Source organism: Eublepharis macularius, chromosome 1, assembly GCF_028583425.1.
Source record: "Eublepharis macularius isolate TG4126 chromosome 1, MPM_Emac_v1.0, whole genome shotgun sequence".
In the NCBI taxonomy this organism is placed as follows: domain Eukaryota; kingdom Metazoa; phylum Chordata; class Lepidosauria; order Squamata; family Eublepharidae; genus Eublepharis; species Eublepharis macularius.
In genome coordinates, this window is record NC_072790.1 from 177,949,381 (window position 1) to 177,969,550 (window position 20,170).

The 20,170-nt window shown below is 42.4% G+C and overlaps 1 protein-coding gene across 1 annotated transcript in view; it reads left to right on the top strand.

Moving 5' to 3' along the window:
• The window catches only part of CLIP4 (CAP-Gly domain containing linker protein family member 4), a 57,111-nt gene that overhangs the window by 7,462 nt on the left and 29,479 nt on the right, over nt 1-20,170 (top strand). The window contains 4 exon segments of the mRNA XM_054986453.1: nt 7,126-7,273; nt 13,110-13,249; nt 13,947-14,040; nt 17,126-17,287. Coding sequence (XP_054842428.1) covers nt 7,141-7,273; nt 13,110-13,249; nt 13,947-14,040; nt 17,126-17,287 — 529 coding nt within the window. The 5' untranslated portion in view covers nt 7,126-7,140.

The window sequence follows — 20,170 nt, forward strand, 5'->3', positions numbered from 1 at the left end:
GTCTTTATGTAGAAAACTATGATTTAAATCAAGCCTTACTGACTAGTGATTTAAATCGTGATTTAAATCGTGATTTAAATCAGTTTGATTTAAATCAAATCCACCCTGCAAAGTGATGATTCTAGATTCCTTGAAGAGGGTAGCTGTGAAGAACTCCTTGGACCTGAATAGTTTACTGGCAGCAAATGCCATGTTTTTAGTCCAGGTGCCCGAGCAGCAGATAGATATTCAGTTCCATCCAAGAGCACTTGGAGCAGACATGACATCCAGCTCTATTGCTCTTTTTCATTTGAGTTAGGTAAGGCAGTGCAAGGCCTGAGGAAGTGCCTGAAGATGGTATTGGGATGGATGAGAGCCAATAACATCAAAATCTTAACCCAGTTAAGATGAAGCATTGTCTGTTAGTAATAACTGATAGATATAACAACTTTTTCTGTGGGATTGCTTTCGATAAGTAGCAGGCTTGCAGCCTGGGGGTGTAATTATATCTAAATCCAAAGAGGGAAGCTGAGGTCCTTTCTGGGATACTTAATGACTGTGCCCAGCTTCAGCATTTCCTTTGTAAGTGTCAGACTGTGGCATTCCAGTCGGCTAGCTACTGCCTTCTTCCCTTCTGCAAGGCGACAGAGTCTCTTGATTTCAAAAGGTTTATTAGAAAACAGCATACAGGCCCTGGGTCCACATTCCAGAACTTAGACCGTTCTGGCCGACCATAGACTTTGCTAGGAATGAGGTACCTGATGAAAGCAATTACATTTCAACCCTTGGGTTCCCATCCTCCCCCCTCATAGTTCCCAGCGCTGAGAGTGCGGAGACGAGGAAGTGGGAAACTCAAGGTCGAAGCTACAGACATAAGATAAACTTGCATTCTCTCCCACGGAAAATCAAAAAGAGTCCAGTAGCACCTTTAAGACTAACCAATTTTATTGTAGCATAAGCTTTCGAGAATCAAGTTCTCTTCGTCAGATGCATGATCCAAACTGGTCAAATACAGAAAAGGAGGGGAGATAGGGGAGAGAAGGAGACATATATCAGAAGGGGACAGGATGCAATTAGCGGGGAGGCAACCAAAACATTCCTTTGCTAGTAAATGTAAACATCTCCTTTTGGTGTAGAGTCAGTTTGCCATGTTAGTTTGCAGCAGTAAAAGCGTCCAATTCCTATGTAGTATAAGCCTTCGATAACCACAGCTCTCCCTGCCAGATGCATCTGACAAAGAGAACTGTGGTCCCCGAAAGCCCACACCAGGCGTCACTGGGCTCCCCCAGACCACGCCTCTGTAAAGGAAATCTGTTACCTGTGATAATGTGATAACCATTCATAGTCTCTATTCAGTCCCAGCTTGACAGAGTCAAATTTGCATATGAATTCCAATTCAGCAGCCTCCCGTTGGATTTTGTTTTTGAAAGGTTTCTGTTGAACCACAGCGACCTTTAAGTCTTTGGTGGAATGTCCTGGTAGATTGAAGTGTTCTCCCACTGGTTTTTGGACGTTTCCATTTCTAATGTCAGATTTGTGTCCATTTATTCTTTTGCGTAGAGGTTGGCTGGTTTGTCCAATGTACAGAGCAGAAGGACATTGTTGGCACATGAGGGCATTGGAGGATGAGCAGCTGTAAGAGCCAGAGACAGTGTAGTTGATGCCATTGGGTCCTGTAATTGTATTCCCTGGGTAGATATAGGGGCAGAGCTGGCATCTGGGTCTGTTGCAGGGCCTGGTACCTGTGCTGGTGACTCTGCTGGCCGATTCATGATTGTAAGTGAGAAGTCATTTAAGGTTGGGGGGCTGTCTGTAGGCAAGGAAAGGTCTTCCACCCAGGGCTTCTGAGAGAGAGGTATCATTTTCCAGGATGGGTTGTAGCTCATTAATGATACGTTGGATGGGTTTGAGCTGGGAGCTATAGGTGACAACCAGTGGTGTTCTGTTGTTAGTTCCTTTAGGTTTGTCCTGGAGCAGACTGTTTCTGGGTACTAGTCTGGCCCTGTTGATTTGTTTCTTCACTTCATTTGGTGGGTACTGTAGTCTCAAAAATGCTTGTTGTAAATCTCTTAAGTGTGAGTCTCGGTTGAGAGCATTGGAGCAGATACGGTTGTAACGTAAGGCTTGGCTGTAGACAATAGACCGAGTGAAGTCAGTGGTGTCCCGTAAGTAGCTGCGTGTGTTGGTGGCATAGGGCCTGAGGATAGAGTCCATGTATCCCGAGACTCCTACTGTGATGGTGCATTTTCCTGAAACAATTGGGCATCCTGAGTTACCTGGTTTGTGGTCTGGGGGAGCCCAGTGACGCCTGGTGTGGGCTTTCGGGGACCACAGTTCTCTTTGTCAGATGCATCTGGCAGGGAGAGCTGTGGTTATCGAAGGCTTATACTACATAGGAATTGGACGCTTTTACTGCTGCAAACTAACACGGCAAACTGACTCCACACCAAAAGGAGATGTTTACATTTACTAGCAAAGGAATGTTTTGGTTGCCTCCCCGCTAATTGCATTCTGTCCCCTTCTGATATATGTCTCCTTCTCTCCCCTATCTCCCCTCCTCTTCTGTATTTGACCAGTTTGGATCATGCATCTGACGAAGAGAACTTTATTCTCGAAAGCTTATGCTACAATAAAATTGGTTAGTCTTAAAGGTGCTACTGGACTCTTTTTGATTTTGCTACTACAGACTAACACGGCTAACTCCTCTGGATCTATCTCCCACGGAAGGAGCTGTCCGGCAATGCCTGGAAGGAAGGAGAGGCTAACAACTAATACATTAACATGGCGTAACTGTCGTTCAGTACTCAAAACATGGAAAGGAATACACTAGATGGCTATACAGTTTAACATAGCAAATTCTAGACATGATGTATAAGAAAGACACCACAGTGTTCAGGTGAAGAACTCTGCCAATGAGATCCTGACAGTAAGTAAGATCTGGCCCTGGTTATCCGTTCTCTGATTGCATCGTGTTTTAACCGTTGCAGTGTTTGCTACAAGAAGCTGTATTGAACTGTTTGGATACTGAGTCAGTGCAAAATGCAGCAGAGTGTTGATTGGCATGGGATTAGAGTTGTCAGCTCTCGGTTGGGAAATTCCTGGAGATTGGGGGGGGGGGAGCCTGGAGAGGGTGGGGTATAATGCCATAGAGTGCACCTTCCAAAGCAGCCATTTTCTCAAAGGGAACTGATCTCTGTAGTCTGGATATCAGATGTAATTCTGGGAGCTCTTCAGGCTCCATCTGGAGGTTGGCAATCCTATGTGCGATCCAGGGAGGCCAGGCTGCTTCATTAGCTTCTGGTGTTTAGAGGCACAGTTCAGGATGTTGGTTCCTTTAAAGCCCTGAATTTATGGGGCATATAAAAGATCATCTGCTCTCATTTATTCTTTCCCAGAGATTAAGTTTCTCAGAGGTTGTTTGTTTAAACAGTTTGTTAGCTGCCTTTTTACCATATGGAACTCAAGGTGGCTTCAGCAGACATAAAAATACTTAAAACCTCAATTTAAAATCGTTATATAAAAATATCAATAGTAAAAATAAGGGAATGCAGTTCTAAATAAAACTGTCTTTAGTCGCCTTCTAAAGAGAGTGAGGGGGCCAAACACTTCGCTGGGGAGGTTGTTTCACAGTTGTAGGGCTGCCACCAAAAAGGCCTTTTTCTGTGCACCTACCATCTGAGCTTCTTTGGCTGATGAGACAGTCAGGAGGGCCTCTCCCTGTGACCTTAACTCCTAAACAGGAATGTATGGGAAAAGATGGTCCTTCAGATACCCTGGTCCCAAGCCCTGAAGGGCTTTAAAGGCCAAAGCCAACACTTTGAATTAGCCCTGGGAGTGGATTGGTAGCCAGTATAATTGCTGTAGTATCAGGATCTCATGCTCCCAGTAGTGGTCCCCAACCAGCAATCTAGCCACAGGATTCTGCACAAGCTGCAGCGTCTGACCCTCTTCAAGGGTAGCACAAGCAGACTGCATTGTAATAGTCCAGTCAAGAGGTAACTAAGGAATGGATCACTGTGGTTAGATCAGACTGAACTAGGAACGATTGCGGCTGATGCACCAGGTGGAGTTGAGCGAGCAAACGTTCTGAGACACAGCAGCCACCAGGTTTTCTAAGGTAACTGCTGTGTCAAGCAGTACTCCCAAGCTGTGGATCTGCCTTTTCCAGAGGTGTGTAACCCATCCAAGGCAGGAGAGATCTTACATTGCTATTCACCCTTTATACTAACTCAGAGAACCACTGTCTTATCAGAATTAAGCTTCCTCTAGGGAGGTTTTATATGTGTATGTCACCTTAAAACTGAGATGAGCGGCTGTCTTCTATTGGTTCAAACCTTTATAAGAGTGCATATAATGGTTTCCCATTTGTGGGCTTTTTTCAGTAGCCTTCCAGTGTTATGGAAGTATCTACCAAAGGGCTTTAAAAGATCCTCAGCCCTTCTGTAGTTTTGGAGGGAATATAAGGATGAACTTTTTAGAGGCGCTTTTGATTCATCTGGATGAGTGTTTTTATCACTTTGGCTTCGAGAATCAACTGCTTGGATGCTATTTTAAATTGATCGTTGCTGGCTATTTTAATGGGCTGTGATTCAATTTTATGTTGCTATGATGTATCTGCTTAATTGTTACTTTCTGTGGGTCCCAGTTTTCTGGGAGAAAGATAACCCCCTGAATGCTTTAAAGAAATAAATTAAATACACAGATACCAGAGGAGGTATCCTCCTTGCAGGTGATGCCTTGCCTCTGGGACTTTCTTATCTCAGAAATGTCCCTAGAGCCTTATTCTAAGCTTTAGTCATCAGATGAAAACATTTTTTTCCTCAGGTTTTTATTTCTGTATGTTTGTCTCTTTCTGTTCTAGTAGGTTTGGTTGTTTTGTGATATTAGCAGCACTGGTTTTATTATTTCTTGGATTGGTTTTAGCTTTTTTTTAGCTTCTCTTTTTAACACCAACTGCTGTTAATAATTGTTTTATGGATGGGTGGTTTTTAGTTTTATTGTATTTAAGTACAGTTTTGTACACTGAAATCTGCCTTAGGAGATGTTAATGTAGATTAGTAGGGCACAAATAGTTTAAATAAATAAATGTTCAACCAGGACTTGGACTATGGAGCCAGGAGGCAGTACTCCAACACAGAGTATGGTTCATAGATGATATTTGTACAACTGTATTATATAAATTGACTTGATTTTTGCTTCCTAATGAGTAAGAGTGAGCAACTGTAAGCTTCTTGCATGTTAATGAAGTTGTAGAATAGGAGTTCAGTGTTCTTTTAGACTCTCTCCATTCCCCCTCCCCTGCCCTTTTTGTATTCTTTTCCTGTTTGCCAGAATAGCATTGTGTATTGTTGGGGACTGGACTATATAGCCTTGCAGGCTGCCTCCTGGATCTCTGTCCTGCTGAAGGTTTTTGGCGTTACCTCATAGTCCACAGTATCACTACAATATGCAGAATGGGCCTAGCTATCATTAAATGCTAGGAGACATTACTGTCAGGCTTGCTGCTGTGTACTGTGGAAAGGACTCAGAGTATTGGACCAAATTACACAGCTCTCATGTAGAACATTATTATTAAATGTTACTTATATTGCTGTGGGATCCAGCTCCATAGATTGTGGTGCACTGTGGGAGATTATTGCACTGTTGAAATGTTTTGGCAAACTGCAAACACGCCATAGTAATTGCATGGTGGCATGATGCCTGAAGAACTGTATTTGAGCTCTGTGTCATTGCTGTGTGCAGTTAATAGAGGTGTCTAAAACTATATTTATCATCTATGGGCAAGGAGGAAACCCCCCCTCAATTTAAAGAAAGCTAAATGCTGTGCAAGCCTGACCTCATGTGACTTAAAAACAGGTGCTTCCTAATAAACATGCTTGATTTCCCCAGTATAGTTACTCCAGAAAATATGCAGTAATTTCAAGGAGAAGCAGTTGCATGTTTGTCCAGAAGTAGTGGTTTTATGTAACTGGAAGCAGCGCTAGCTTTACATGGAGATAGATAATTTGAGCCAGCTTAATTCCATCTCAAATATCCACACCCTGTTTTTTATTTTCTGTAATGAACAATGATAAACTTGTGTATAACTTCAATAACTGAATATTCATTTCCTTTTTTAAAAGGAATAACATGTTTAACCTCTGTTCTGTTTGAAAATGACTTTTTTGTTCACAGATAGTATAGACTTATATAATATTCTTATGACTGCTTTAAACAGAAAAATGGAACGTTGTAATGTTTTTATGAAATGTTATTTAATTTAAGTTCCTCTTTTCTACAGAGTGGATTTTTTGCTAGGATTTTTCCAACCATCCTTCCACTAAGTCTGCACCAAAGTTAATGCTGTAAAAATTCTCAAATTCAGAATGATGCACTTTAAAATTATGATTTTGAAAAAAGCAGCATTCTAGCAGGGGACTGGTGCAATGGTAATAGGGCAGGCAGACAGAAGTTATGAGGAGCTCTGCTGTGCTTTAAAGCCTTGTCCAAATGCATACATTCCTTTGCCCTTCGTGCCCTGCGATTTCAGCAGGTGCTGTCCATAATGATTTAAAATGTTTCTACACCTATGAGAGCTAGTCTGAGTGCTAGAAATAGGGTTGCCAGCTCTCGGCTGGGAAATTCCTGGAGATTTGGGGGGTAGAGCCTGGGGAGGGGGTGGACACCTCAACTGGGTATAATACGATAGAGACCACCTACCAAGGCAGCCATTTTCTCCTTGGGAATTGATCTCTATTGCCTGGAGATCAATTGTAATTCTGGGAGATCGCCAGTCACCACCTGGAGGTTGGCAGTCATAACTAGAAATCAATGTATAGGTTTAATACAAAACGCAGTGTGGTAATATGTGGATACATAGAAGAAGAATACATCTGTGACCTGAGTCTGCTATTGCAGTTCCACCCCTTCTGTCTCTAACCTGTTAAGTCTCTCCTTTACTACCTCATTTTGTTTAATCGCAAACCACATTGCAGAATTCTAGTGACTCAGTGATGACATGACTTTTGTTACCGTATTAACAAATAATGAGGGTTTCTTTGGTGATAACAATCTTGCGCAAATTTGAAAATGTGAATTTTAGTGTGAACTAAGTTGTATGCTAACCTTTTCAACTGTGGTGAGCAAGGGAATTGTCCTTTTTTAAAGGTAGCTTTCTAGAAGATGACCATAGAAGATTTTCCTGACCTTTCTACAGAAGGAAATTCATTGACAAGAAGATACCAGCATTTCATTCCAGGCTCTGAACGTTGTGTTACCTACTCAGTTTCTGCTGCACCAATGCCTTCCGAATGTGGTAAGAATATTGTAGAAGAGAAGAATTTGCAGAGTCAGAATGCTGAGTCAGGAAAGGTGCCTGCAAATGCCTTTCCAAGGGGTGTTGTCAGTTCTGTTTGAAAATGCTGTTTCATGAAATAGAGAGAGGTTAAAAACGGCAATGTTGTAAGTAGAACATCCAGATAAGAACAAATTAGAGAAACTGCTGTCAAACTCAGATTTTACAGCATTACACCAGATAGCGAAATTTTGTGCCCTGGTTGTTAAAGTCCATTAGAGTGTAGGCCTCCACTCCGGCTGCTAGTCTAGAACTATGCTGAATTTCTGGTTTTTATAAATTTTGAAAGATATTAGGAAATTATGTTTTTAAATTGTACATATCCATATTTTAATGGTCGTAAAATATGTATTTTAATTTTTATGATAAATGTATTGGCTAAGTGCTGTAATAAAGAAATCTGGATCTGAATGTTGTAAGTATTGTACCACAGCATTTAGTATACAGTTATTCCTAGCTTTCCCCCAAGCAATCATTTCATTATGCAGGGAAGGCCTAAAAGATCTAGATGCTTTCCCCCAATACAGCATATTTGTTGTAAGTCAATTGCATCTTCCCAGCAATATTTTGATTCTTGGGGAAAATGTAATTCTCTCTATCGCTTTCTCTCTCTCCACACACCCAGCCCATCTATTGAGATTTGAAAGGCTGTGTGAAATGTTTGTGCAATACCACAGTCACCTTTTGGCTAGTGCACATAACATTGTATGAGTGGGAGAGCCAGACTGGGATACCTGGTTTCAAATTCCCACCCAGTCACAATGCTCACTAGAGGGATTTCTGCGTGGAGAATTTTTGTCCTGTAAGTGTCTTATAAATTTGTATCGTCCCTGTTCTCATATCAACTCCTCCAACTTTTAAAAAATACATTGATGTATGCTGTACTGACTAATTCTGCAGCAATCTGCCCTTCATTGCTTCTGGAACAGTGCACGTTAGTAAATTGATCAGAACATTTTTTTTAAAAAAATGCATAATTTTAATACAGTATTTAATCTCAATTTTATATGGTTTTACTTAATATGGAATAGCAGCAAACCAAACGTGTTTAACAATATTTAGCATCTTGATAGATTGTAATGGAGGTAAATTAATATATTGATATTCTGTATTTAGACAACCAAGATTTAAATTTAACTTAGATGTAGCCTGGATCTGATCAGTTAAAAAACTAAAAACAGTATCGTACTAGGAAAGAAATAATTTTCATGATCACATTGAACAAATCAAAATTAATCTTCCCTGCTGCAACATATGAAAAGGTAGGCTATATGCTAGAATGGTGCCTTAATGTTCATTCATGTTTGAGAGCCAAGAGGCCTCAAATAAGATATTAATTATGCTTTTGTCACATGTTAATCTCTTTGCCAAAATTTAACAGTACATGCACAAGTAGTTTATACCGTTGTCCTTTCTCATATACAGCTCAGCTTTGAGGTGTATCCTGATGGGCACAGTATTTTTCTCTAAAGTTCTGTGTCTATAGGTGCAAAGATAAATATGAGAATGCTGCAAGCTGTCCTTTTGTGTGTTCATTTTAATTCTTATTTTTGTAAGACAGCCCTGTGTTGGCCTCAGGAAAAATAGAAACTCTGTGATATTCAGCTTCTACCTCTTGCATAAATTAGGCATTTACTTTCTGTTCCTTCTGAAAATAGTCTTAGCTAGAGGTGGGCATGGTCTGGAAAACGGACCAAAATTTTGCACGGTCCGGCTCAGTTCGTAGTTTGCGAACACACAGTTCGTGGGATTCACCTTTTTCATGAATTTTGGTCTGTTTGGGTCGGTTCGTTGGTCTGTGGTCAGTGAGTCCAGACATCCTGGTGCTGATCTGTTAATTCCCTAGGCAATGGAGAGGAGGTCCACAGACCTTTTGCAGTCTTTAAAAACTTAATAGACAGCTCTGCCTGCCGAGCAGAGAGCTCCCATTCTGCTCTATGTAGCAAGGTGCAAGAATGAATTCCCTAGGCAATGGAGGGTGGATGTTCTGCATCAATCTTAGCCCTCAAAACCTTGATAGGCAACTCTGCCTGTCAACCAGAGAGCTCATTCTGCAAGGGAGTGATGGATGTTCTACAGCCAATCTTAGCCCTCAAAACCTTGATAGTCAGCTCTGCCTGCCAACCAGAGAGCTCCAATTCTGCTCTATGGAGCAAGGAGCAAGAATGAATTCCCTAGGCAACGTAGGGGTGGGCATTCTGCAGTCATGGCAACACCAATCTTAGCCGTCAAAGCCTTGATAGGCAGCTCTGCCTGCCAACCAGAGAGCTCCCATTCCGCTTTATGTGAACAAGGAGGAAGAATGATTTCCCTAGGCAACGGAGGGGTGGACATTCTGCAGCCAATCTTAGCCCTCAAAACCTTTCTGTTACTTCAGTTCAAACATCTGCCTACCTGCCCTCTGACTTTACCTACTGTAAATAAACATTCAGTTACATTTTGAACCTCAAAAAAAAAAACCTTGATAGGCTGCTCTGCCTGCCAACCAGAGAGCTCCTATTCTTCTCTATGTGAGCAAGGAGCAAGAATGAATTCCCTAGGCAATGACTGGGAAGGTGTCTGTGTGGTGAGTGAGGGGGCTCTTCCCCTACCCTTTTCTGTTTGATTTTGCTTCATTGTAACTTTTTGGTGCTGCTAGCCAATGCAAGTCAATTGGCATTGCGACTCCAGTATCTACTGGAAATTTCCTGGGGGCAACTGCTTTGGGAGTCTGTAACTCGGTTGTCCAAAATGCAATCTTGACCAAACTTGGAGGGTGACTGGAGAAGAGGCTGCTGAAGTTTCTCTGTGTGTTTGGGCTCTCTGGTTGTGAAGGGGGCGGAGCTAGGGCTGCTGGAACTGACAGACCGTGGACTGACGAACTGATCCGTGAACGGGCCAGTCCATGAAAAGTTCATAGTCTGTGGTCCGTGAAAATCGATGGACCATGGGCCGGTGGTCTGTGGGGTTTTCCTGGTCCGTGCCCTGTATTGAGGTCTTTTAAACTTTTTAGTTTTCAAGGCCTGAAAACATTTTTCTAGCAAGTAGATATTTCATGTATGCCTTCCCCAAAGTCCCCCTCCCCCTCAAGATTGTTATCTGTTCTTGTATAGATAATACAGCCACTGCAGGCCTCCAGTCAGAACTCCCCCCACCCAATCTTTGCCATGTTCAGGGTACCTTATTGATAGGAGGGAGAGAGCAAGAAGACAAGTAGCAAGTAGAGCTGCAGGGTTGGCAGTGTGGACTGAGCCAGGCTTGGGGAAGAGGAGGAGGGGAAGTTGTGGGAGGAACCACTTCTGCTGGTGCATTTAAGGGGATTGGGCAGGTGCTGCTGCCACCACTGAAGCAGCAAAACTGGGCTTGAGCAGGCTATGGTGGGGGAAAATGCAGCTGTAGCTGAAGAAACAAGGCTGGGGTTGAATGGGCCGGGGTGTGGGGAAATGCCCCTGCCATTGAGGCAGCAAGACTGGGGTTGAGCAGTATGGAGGGAAGCCACTGCTGCTGCAATTGAGGCAGTGAGGCTGTGGTCAGGCAGGCTGTGGGAGGAGAGCTGCTAAGGCTGAAGCAGCAAAGCTCAGGTTGTGTGGGCTCTGGGGGAATCTCCCTCCAATTCTTGCAGATTCCTGCTTGTAAAACATCTATACATAAAACAGTATAACTGGCTTTTGAATTACATTAAATTTCTGGATTTTGAAAGCCTGTATATTTACTGATTCTGAGAACTATAGCATGGCAGGTAGAAAGATGGCCTGGCTCAGCAAAAGCTTCTATTACCTTACCCATAAATACCAGATGGGAATATAAAATAGATATATTTGGTTCCTAGTTTCAAAAACGCACTAATAAATTATTTAGCAACATATATAACAAAGCTACTTTTTAAGATACATGGTTTAAATCAAAACTCTTTAGAAGTCCTAAACAAGGAATCGAGAAGAACTTGGTGCTTGCTTAAACTTACTTTCTCCATACTTGCATGCCATTTGCAGTAGTATTTGTTTTCAAACTCATTGTGCCTGCTGTATGGTTCTGGGCTCTATATCCCTTCCCAAGTTCTAAGATTCAGCTGCCAAAGGCTGACCCATCATAAAAACACTACAGAACAGGCTAGGCTTCAAAGGAGCTATTTCAGTGTTCAATGTGTGGGCTAGCTGCCAGTGTGCTGTGAAACATCTACTCTATATGCCCATACCAAATGGTATCAGGTACTCCTTGTGCAGGTAGTTGCATGATGAAAGTCTCTGCATTGGGATGCCCTTATTGGCTATGCTGTTGCTGTTTCCCAAACCTCATGCTTACAAACAGATTTGTTTGGTAGGAACTTGAATTGACAGTTTCTCCCCCGGCTGCTTAGTCAGCCTCAAAACTCCTTTTTCTCTGCTAACAGCCCCCTTTAAGCCATTGAAACCATGTTGACACATTTTGAGAATATTTATTATTTATTTACTTTCTTTATACCCCACCTTTCTCCCTAATGGGGACCTAAGGTGGCTTGCATAATTCTCTTCTCCATTTGATCCTGATAACAGCCCAGTGAGGTAAGGGAGGCTGAGAGGGTGTAACCTCCCCAAGGTCACCCAGCAAGCTTCCGGGCAGAGTAGGGATTTGAACCTGGGTCTCCCAGGTACTTGTCCAATACTCTAACCACTACACATGCTATGAGCAGGAATCTCCAGTAAAGTTCTTCATTCTGCCATCTTCACTATCTTAAGCGTTTGTGCTATGAAGAAGCCAGTTGTCAAAGCTAATTATTGAATTAGGAACATTGTTCCTCAGTAAACAAGGGATGCTTAGTTTTCAAACTTTAATAGCACTCCTGATGACTGACCTAACTAAGAAGATACTAAAAATGTTTAATTGTGCCATAAATAAAACTAGTTCAATTATACAGCTCTTTTAGTGCTCAATGAATTGATCTGTTTTTCCACTCCCAACAGCTGCATACATCAATAGTTTTATTTAAACCACCTATTTAAATCCCCCTAGTTGCATTTGTCCGTGACCAAAGATATGGGGGACTGCTACTGTTATTCCCTTGGCAGGTTTCTGTATTCTGAGTAGCGAACAAAGTGCTGGAATTGCCTGCAAGTCAGTCTGATTTTGCTGACTCAGCTCTTTGAGTCTTTATTTCGGATGCTAATAACTCTGGGTTATGTAAGTGTACTTGTTTGTGTGTGTGTGAGTCTGAGAGTCTCCCCCTTCCCACACTACTGTAGCTCAGCTTTCCAGAGTTGTGTTGCTGTTCAACAGAACATTTAGGGATTTCATGTACAGATCTCTGGCGGCCACATTGCAGAATATAATGTATTATAATGTATAATATGACTTTTTAAAAAGTGAAAAGCAGCAATGTGAGGCTGCAGTTAGGAGTGAAGAAAAGGCAAAGAGGTGTAGGGGTAGGTGCTAATCCTTTCCCCTGGTGGCCATTTTTTTCCTTTCAAAACTACCATGTCCTCCAATTGATATTCCTCCTGCAGGTAAAATATATATCTTTACTTTGGGGCAGGGGAGAGAAGCAGCTTGGGGGAATTATTTTGAGAGAAAGCAGCTGGCATGGAAAGCATTAAGCACGTGTGCAGCACCTGACTGCAGTTTCAAACAGCTGCTTTTCATTTTGAGAAGTAAGCTGAGCCTTTCAGAAGGTTGTACAGAACGCAACATAGCCTATAGTTTGGTTCTGAGTTCCTTCTTGGGAGCTATAATACTTGCCAAAGATACTTTTGTGTAGTGTGCAAAGGTATGTTCACAAATGTGTTAGGAATATTTTGTGAACCCTCTTTCAGAAATGAAATCTTTCCCCTTTTTATCTCCATAGAGTTCTCCTTTTTTGACCCTAATGATGCAGCATGCCAAGAAATCCTTTTCAACCCCAAAACATCTGTGTCTGAACTATTTGCAATCTTAAGACAGTGGGTCCCTCAAGTTCAACAGAACATCGATATCATTGGGAATGAGGTGAGGAAGTTATTACGTTCTTGAGTACAGTTGTGTTCTGGTTTATATATAGAATTACGAAATTCATTTTTTTTTAGTACAGATGTTATAATTTCTGCAGTTTTGTAGGCTAGAAACTTGGTGTTTGTTAAAATTTTGCAGTGCATTCCTAAGAACCTTTTTAAAGTTACTGACTTCAGTGGGCTTAGAAGGGCATAGGATTGGACTCTGTAGATTATAACAAAAGCCATAGGGCTCTACAAAAGTGCATGGAGGTGTGTATTATATTTAAGATTGAGTTAGTGAACAGTAACTTTGTAATTGTGCCAAACATGAATAGTCAGATCTTCTCTCTTGTACCTGGAAATACAATATTGCCAGTACTCTTCAGTTGCAGTACTGTTTCTGGTAAGTGCCAAGAACCTGACTGAGATATTAAGCTTGATAAATCTCTTTTGTACCTTTCTCAGTTCACATAGATCTGGCAGTTGGAGTGTTTGTGCTAACAGGAGGAGAGAGATGTAAAATTTTAACTAGTTCATGCCACTGATGAGATTATGACCGTTTCTGTTTTTCTCCCACGCAATAAGTAACCGAATTGCTTGGGTCATGCCCTAAAATTAATTGCCAGACTTCAGTGCAATAGCAGTACTTTTATGTGCCTGATGCTAGGGCATATTTACTATCTATTGTTCAATGCTGCCTGTCTTTTCTACAGATTATTAAGAGAGGCTGCAATGTGAATGACAGAGATGGATTGACTGACATGACTCTTCTGCATTACACATGCAAGTCAGGGGCTCATGGTATTGGTGAGTCAACAAACTGGAGATCACTAGAAGTTGTTTTTATGGTGGTGGTGGTTGCCCTTTCCACCGCTTTTCATTTATTTCATTTCAAATAGCGTATCTGTGAGAGTACGTGTACTTCCAGCGTTTTACCCCTTAGAGTATCTGCAAGGTCATTCCAGTCATCCTCGATGGAAACAGGAGCCTATTCCTGCTTTCAGAAATAGGACCTTTAACAAACTTCCCTGCAATCAGGTGCCGCAAAACTCAGTAGTGTGTTTGTCGAATTTTTTGCCTTCCAGGTCTCCTAATAGGATTTGCTCCTGAAAGAGACCATCAGACCAGCCCTTTTCAAACATTCACTAATGGTTCTTTCAGTATGCAGTCTTCCACATACCAGTTTAACTATGGTATCTTCCCATAATGGCATAGAGTAAATGCAATGCAAATTAAAAGGAAAGTTAAATATATTATAATTTTTAACAGTTAAGTGAATACTTATAGGATGACATGGTAGGCACAGAAGGTGCTTTCTAAAATAATTTAATGCTTAAAAATGAATGCCTTATTCCTGGTGCTTGTGTCCATACTCTGAGTGCTTTATTTTCTAAACTGTGATTCATGACCTTGTAATCTGGGACACTTGCATTTATTTTTCTCTAATTCTATTCTAGTTAACAGGTATTATCTATATTGGCAAGAATGTCCTTCTTAGATGTGCTTTGATACTGTGCAAATGACCAAACAAACCATTGTGCCATGGCCTGATTGTGCACAAACCAGAGAAGTTAACTGATGTGGTTGCTGCTCTGGGACAGGCATGAGTCTGAGAGCCAAGCTACAAGTGACGAATTACACTTGCCTGGCAAGTGAGCACGCTCACGTGTATTCCTCCCTGTTCACTTGCTCTCCATTTGATCAAGTGGCAAGTGAACAGGGAGGAATACATATGAGTCTACTTGCCAGGCAAGTGTAATTTGTCACTTGTAGCTTGGCTCTCAGAGCCAAATTACATGAGACAAATTACATGTGTATGACATGTGAACGCACTTACACGAGTTTTCCTGTTGCTTTCCTGTTCACTTGCACACCACAGCCACACTGCACTTGATCACATGCTCAGATTGGCACATGATTCTTCCCCATTCCTCCCAGATGAGAGATAGTATCCCATGATGCACCTTCTCTTCGCACACACTCAAACCTTCCTCTGCAGCTTTTCTGAGAGGGAGACTTATTCATTCAATTGGACGTATTGGGGAAAAAACCCGCCGGGTTTCCTGGGGGAGGGCTGAAAACAGGGGTTCCACACCTCTGCTGAGATCTTGCAGCTTGGCCCACCAGGAAGGGGGGCATCTATGCAAAGGGGGGTGGGCAGTCCCCACTTCAGAAGCCATGGCAGCATTTCTTGCTGTCAGCCAGAATCAACTTGTTCCTGCCTGTTTGTCCCCAGCCACCTTCGATCTCTATTATTATCTATAGGGAAAACTATGGGGGCTATCCAGAGGGATGGGGGTGGCATTTTGCAAAATAAATCTACAAACTTTTCAGGGGACCTACTGCTAACTGTCCTCTAAAGACTCCCGTCATGGTTCAGGGAGATTGGACCTTGGGGAACCATTTTAGCCCCCCCCAAAGAAGGTGCCCTCAGCCCCCCCTTTTTTACAATTGTGGAGAGAAAATGACAGCAACTGGGGAAACCCATCGATCATGCCTTTCCTGGGCTTCAATATCCCTGGAACTTGGGGGGGGGGGCTTTAGAGGACAGTGAGGAGTAGGTCTCCTGCAAATTTGGAGGATTTTGCTTGCAAAATGCCGCCCCAGCACCACAGATAGCTTCTCTAGTTTTCCCCACAGGGAATAATGGAGATTGGAGGTGGCTAGGGGTACCTTCTTTCGGGGCCCATAAAGTGGCCCCCGAAGTCCAATCTTCATGAAACTTGGGGAGTCTTTAGAGAAGAGCTAGAGGTAGATCCTCAGCAAATTTGGTAAAATTTGGTCTTAAAATACCCCCCCGAGCCCTGGAGAGCCCCAAATCACATTTCCCATAGGAAATAATGGCCAAATTTTACCCAATTTGCTCTTTATTGCCGAGTCAAACTGGAGAACAAGTACCCCAACCCCGTTCTTTTCAGGTTCATGTATCAGGCATGTTTCTGAACTTTTGCTCAGATGCTCAATCATGTTGCCACGATCTTTCTTCCCTCCTCATCTCATCCAAAGATGCTGCATGGAGAGGAGGAAGTTATGAGGGGGAGGAGGGTGCAGGAAGGAGGAGTAGGGAGGCGTCGTCAACTAGAAAATGGAAGAATTTAAAACATGCCATATTAAAAGCAAAATAGTTTGGGTATAAACTGGACCTAAGGGCATAAAGAGGGGAGCGGGAAGCGGAAATCACCCAATATCGATGCTCTGCAATGACGACTTGCTGATTATGACTATGGACACTCGCAACCGCGACTACATCAGTTCCCCAACATGTGCATGAGCTAGGGCTACAGGAACTAGGGCTCATGTCCTGCACGAGCAGGTAGGCACAGACATGATTCTAGACACTCACATAGCCTCGTGTAACTCGTCCCAGGTAGTTTGCCTCTGAGAGCAGTGTTATATGAGTCAACTTGCACTCCACCATTTGTAGTTTAAGAACCCCTCCCCCCTCCCCCCCAAGAAATTTGCAGCCCCATCTCTTTTGCTGATTTGGAACACAGCTGCAAATTAAGGCTTAAAGTTATTTTTACTACTTGACACATTACAAATTTCCTATCAATAAGGGATTTCTCTGTGAAAACTAGTATGAAATCTGCCTATTGTCTGAAAGCATGTGATGATTGCATATCATTTTCTTGTTGCAAGTTCATGTAGGATATGTTATAAAGCTGCATTTCATTTGAGGTTATCAGAGATTTCTGTTTTCACTACATTCGCAGGGAGTAGTTTCCTATCTAGTACTATGATGAAACATTCTGTTTTGTTTGGCTTCATGACTGTTGCTGTAAACTTTCTACTGTGTTTTCCATGTGTTCTCTGTTCTCAAACATGTTGCAATACTCTATTCGATACCCAGATACTAAGATATAAAATGCCTTTTAAAATATTTGTTTTGCAGGTGATGTGACGACTGCTGCCAAATTTGCCTCACGGCTTATCGACTTGGGTGCAGATACCAGTTTGAGGAGCCGTTGGACAAATATGAATGCTTTACACTATGCTGCTTATTTTGATGTTCCAGAACTTATTAGTGTTATTTTGAAAAATGCAAAGTCCAAAGGTAACTAACATCAAATATGATAAACATGGATGCTGTGTTTGTTACTTGTCGATATCATTGCTCTATGAAAGAATGTTTCCTAGTTGACTTTCCCTTGCTGGCAGATGAACACAGCTGGAAAATAACTGAAGGTGCATGTCTTAAGGCAGAACTAAACGCTATGATATACACAGGCTGTTGTGCAAAGCAAGCAGCTCTGTGTTGGCTTGTCTCCTTGTCATCTAAAGAGTGTAGTGAGACTTACTCGTGTTTTGATATCCTTCTGCTGTGCATTTTTTTATCCCATCTTTATTTATTTATTTTATTTCAAATTTCTATTCCGCCCTCCCCGCGAGCGGGCTCAGGGCAGATAACAACATATTAAAATACAATTAAAAATTCATCTGCATTAAAACAACAATATATTAATACACATTTAAAACAGGATGGTGGACAGCCTTCACAGGGAGGGTTTTATATACCCCTTTTTTCCAGGCCAGCGGAGGCCCAGCCTCAGCCATATGCCTGGCGGAACAACTCTGTCTTGCAGGCCCGGCGAAAAGATAGTAGGTCCTGCCGGGCCCTGATTTCAGCAGACAGAGCATTCCACCAGGTGGGAGCCAGGACCAAAAAGGCCCTGGCTGTAGTCGAGGCTAGGCAGGCCTCCTTGGGTCCAGGGACCACCAACAACTGCTTGTCCCCTGATTGGAGTGTCCTCCGGGGAGTATATGGGGAGAGACGGTCCTGTAGATATGCAGGTCCCAGTCCGCACAGGGCCTTATAGGTCAATACCAGAACCTTGAATCTGATCCAGTACTCCGTTGGCACACCACATAATTGGTTGCCATTGTTGGGTGGTGCAGAGACACAAACAAAGCTTAATGATATCAAGACATAAGTATATTTTGCTGCCTTTTATAATGGGCAAACGCAAATTAGTTAAAAATATTAACACAGATGGATATTTACAATTCATGTGTCACTGGTGTGTCATTTGAATGTCACAGAGACATATCTTTTAAGAACATGAGTATGGATTGAATGTAGGAATTGGATTTTTGGATCTAGCAACTACTGATAGAATACATTGGGTTAGATCCAAAGTTTCATCGATGTTGTGATGTGACATGCAATTTTTCATCTACTTCCCCTTTCTCTTGAAATACTCCCGCTGAAAACTGGGGGTTTCAGTGAGGAGGGTGACTTGGCAGGAGCCACCTTCCCTTCATCTTCTGCAAACAGCATAACATTACTTAGTTCATGGAAGGCATCGCCTTCAGTTCCCTCTTCAGTGCAGCCCTAATGGTATATAGCATTATTTCCTGGAGGGGTCCTCTAATCCTTTGCAGTGGCACATTGGTAAGTGCAGGAGGCTGCTAGGGGATGGAGAAGTACGTGAAAAATTGTTAATGTTAAGTTGCTAGTCTCTCCCCATTATGGTTTTTTCCCTACAAAATGCACTTTTGCTAATCTAAATTTGTATAATTCAACAGGGATTAGTAATATGCCCAGTCAATTTCGAGCATTCAGTTCAATATGCGAATATGTTCTTTCATTTAGCTGTTTATATTCTGTTCTATTACAATTGTTGTACATAACTGGAAGATCATAAAAATAGCTTCATACAAATAATAGCTCAATAAATACCTGCTATAACTACTTTAATGCTAATATTTTTTCAGTTATCAGTCTAAGTGGAGATACTGGGTTGTACTGAATCAGTCTGTTGGATGACATTGTTAATAGGCTTATAGGGAATTTTATTTGGCTGAAGAATAAATATGAGAGAGCTGAAGACCTTGTAAATTGCTAATGGGACATGTGGGAAAATGGAAAAGACGGAAAATATGTCTTAGTTATATTCATATCCTAGAGTGCTGGTTATGTGATGTAAGAGTGGAGAAACAAAGACAAATTTGTATTGCCTGTTTGCTGACTCTTCGATCCCTTTCATAGTTGGGCAATTACTCTGTTTCTGAAAACTGTAGGAAAGTTTGAGGCATTTCTCTGTGCTTCATTTTTGTTGCCCTTTAGTTCAAGTACTGTTAGAGGTCTTCTCATAGTGTCTAAGGCTGGAATTGTTTGTTACTAAGGATATACACACACAGAAAAAAATCAGTTCAATCCAGATCTGAGTATCTGGAACACTATAAAAATTTGGTTTCTGTGAAATCTGGGTCAGACTCTGTTATCCGGTTTGGTAGGATTAGAGAATCCGGAATTTATCCAGCCATTATTCCCTAAGGAGAAAACTACCCAGGGTGCTGGGGGGAGCATTTTTCAAGCAAACACCACCAAATTTGCAGAGAACCTACTCCTTCCTGTCAACTAAAGATGCCCCAAGTTTCAGAAAGATTGGCCCCTGAACAAGTTGTTCCTAGCCACTCTCCATTGTTCCCATGGGGGAAACATTTCCAAAGTTTTCCAGGCAAAGTGAAACCTTAAGCAAAGGCAAGCCCTGCCCAAAAGTCAGTCCCCTTTCAAGTTCCACTCTGAATGCCAAGATGAACCAACAAAGCCCAATAGAACCAAACTGCAGCAAGGGAACCTATGTCAAACCACAGAATCCCAAGCTGAAGCGAGGGAGGGAGGGCGTGAGGCTCTTTGGATAAGTCACAGAGCTTAACAGGTGGCCAGTGGCAGCTTGAAGGGCTCTTTTGGAGCTTGGTTGGGGGTGGAGGCAGGATGAGAGAGAATCCATGACCCTTGCCTTGCAGAGAAAAGCAGGCATAAGCAGCAGAGGCAGAGCAGCTGTGAGCAAGAGAGCTGTGGTGGAGTATTGCTCTGCAGTAGGAGTCTGGTGCAAGGTCAGTGGGAAACAGGAGGCTGCAGCAGGCAGAGAGGCTGAGAGAGGAGCCAGCCCAGGAGTATGGGGAGCTGTGAGGACACGGACTGAGGGAGATG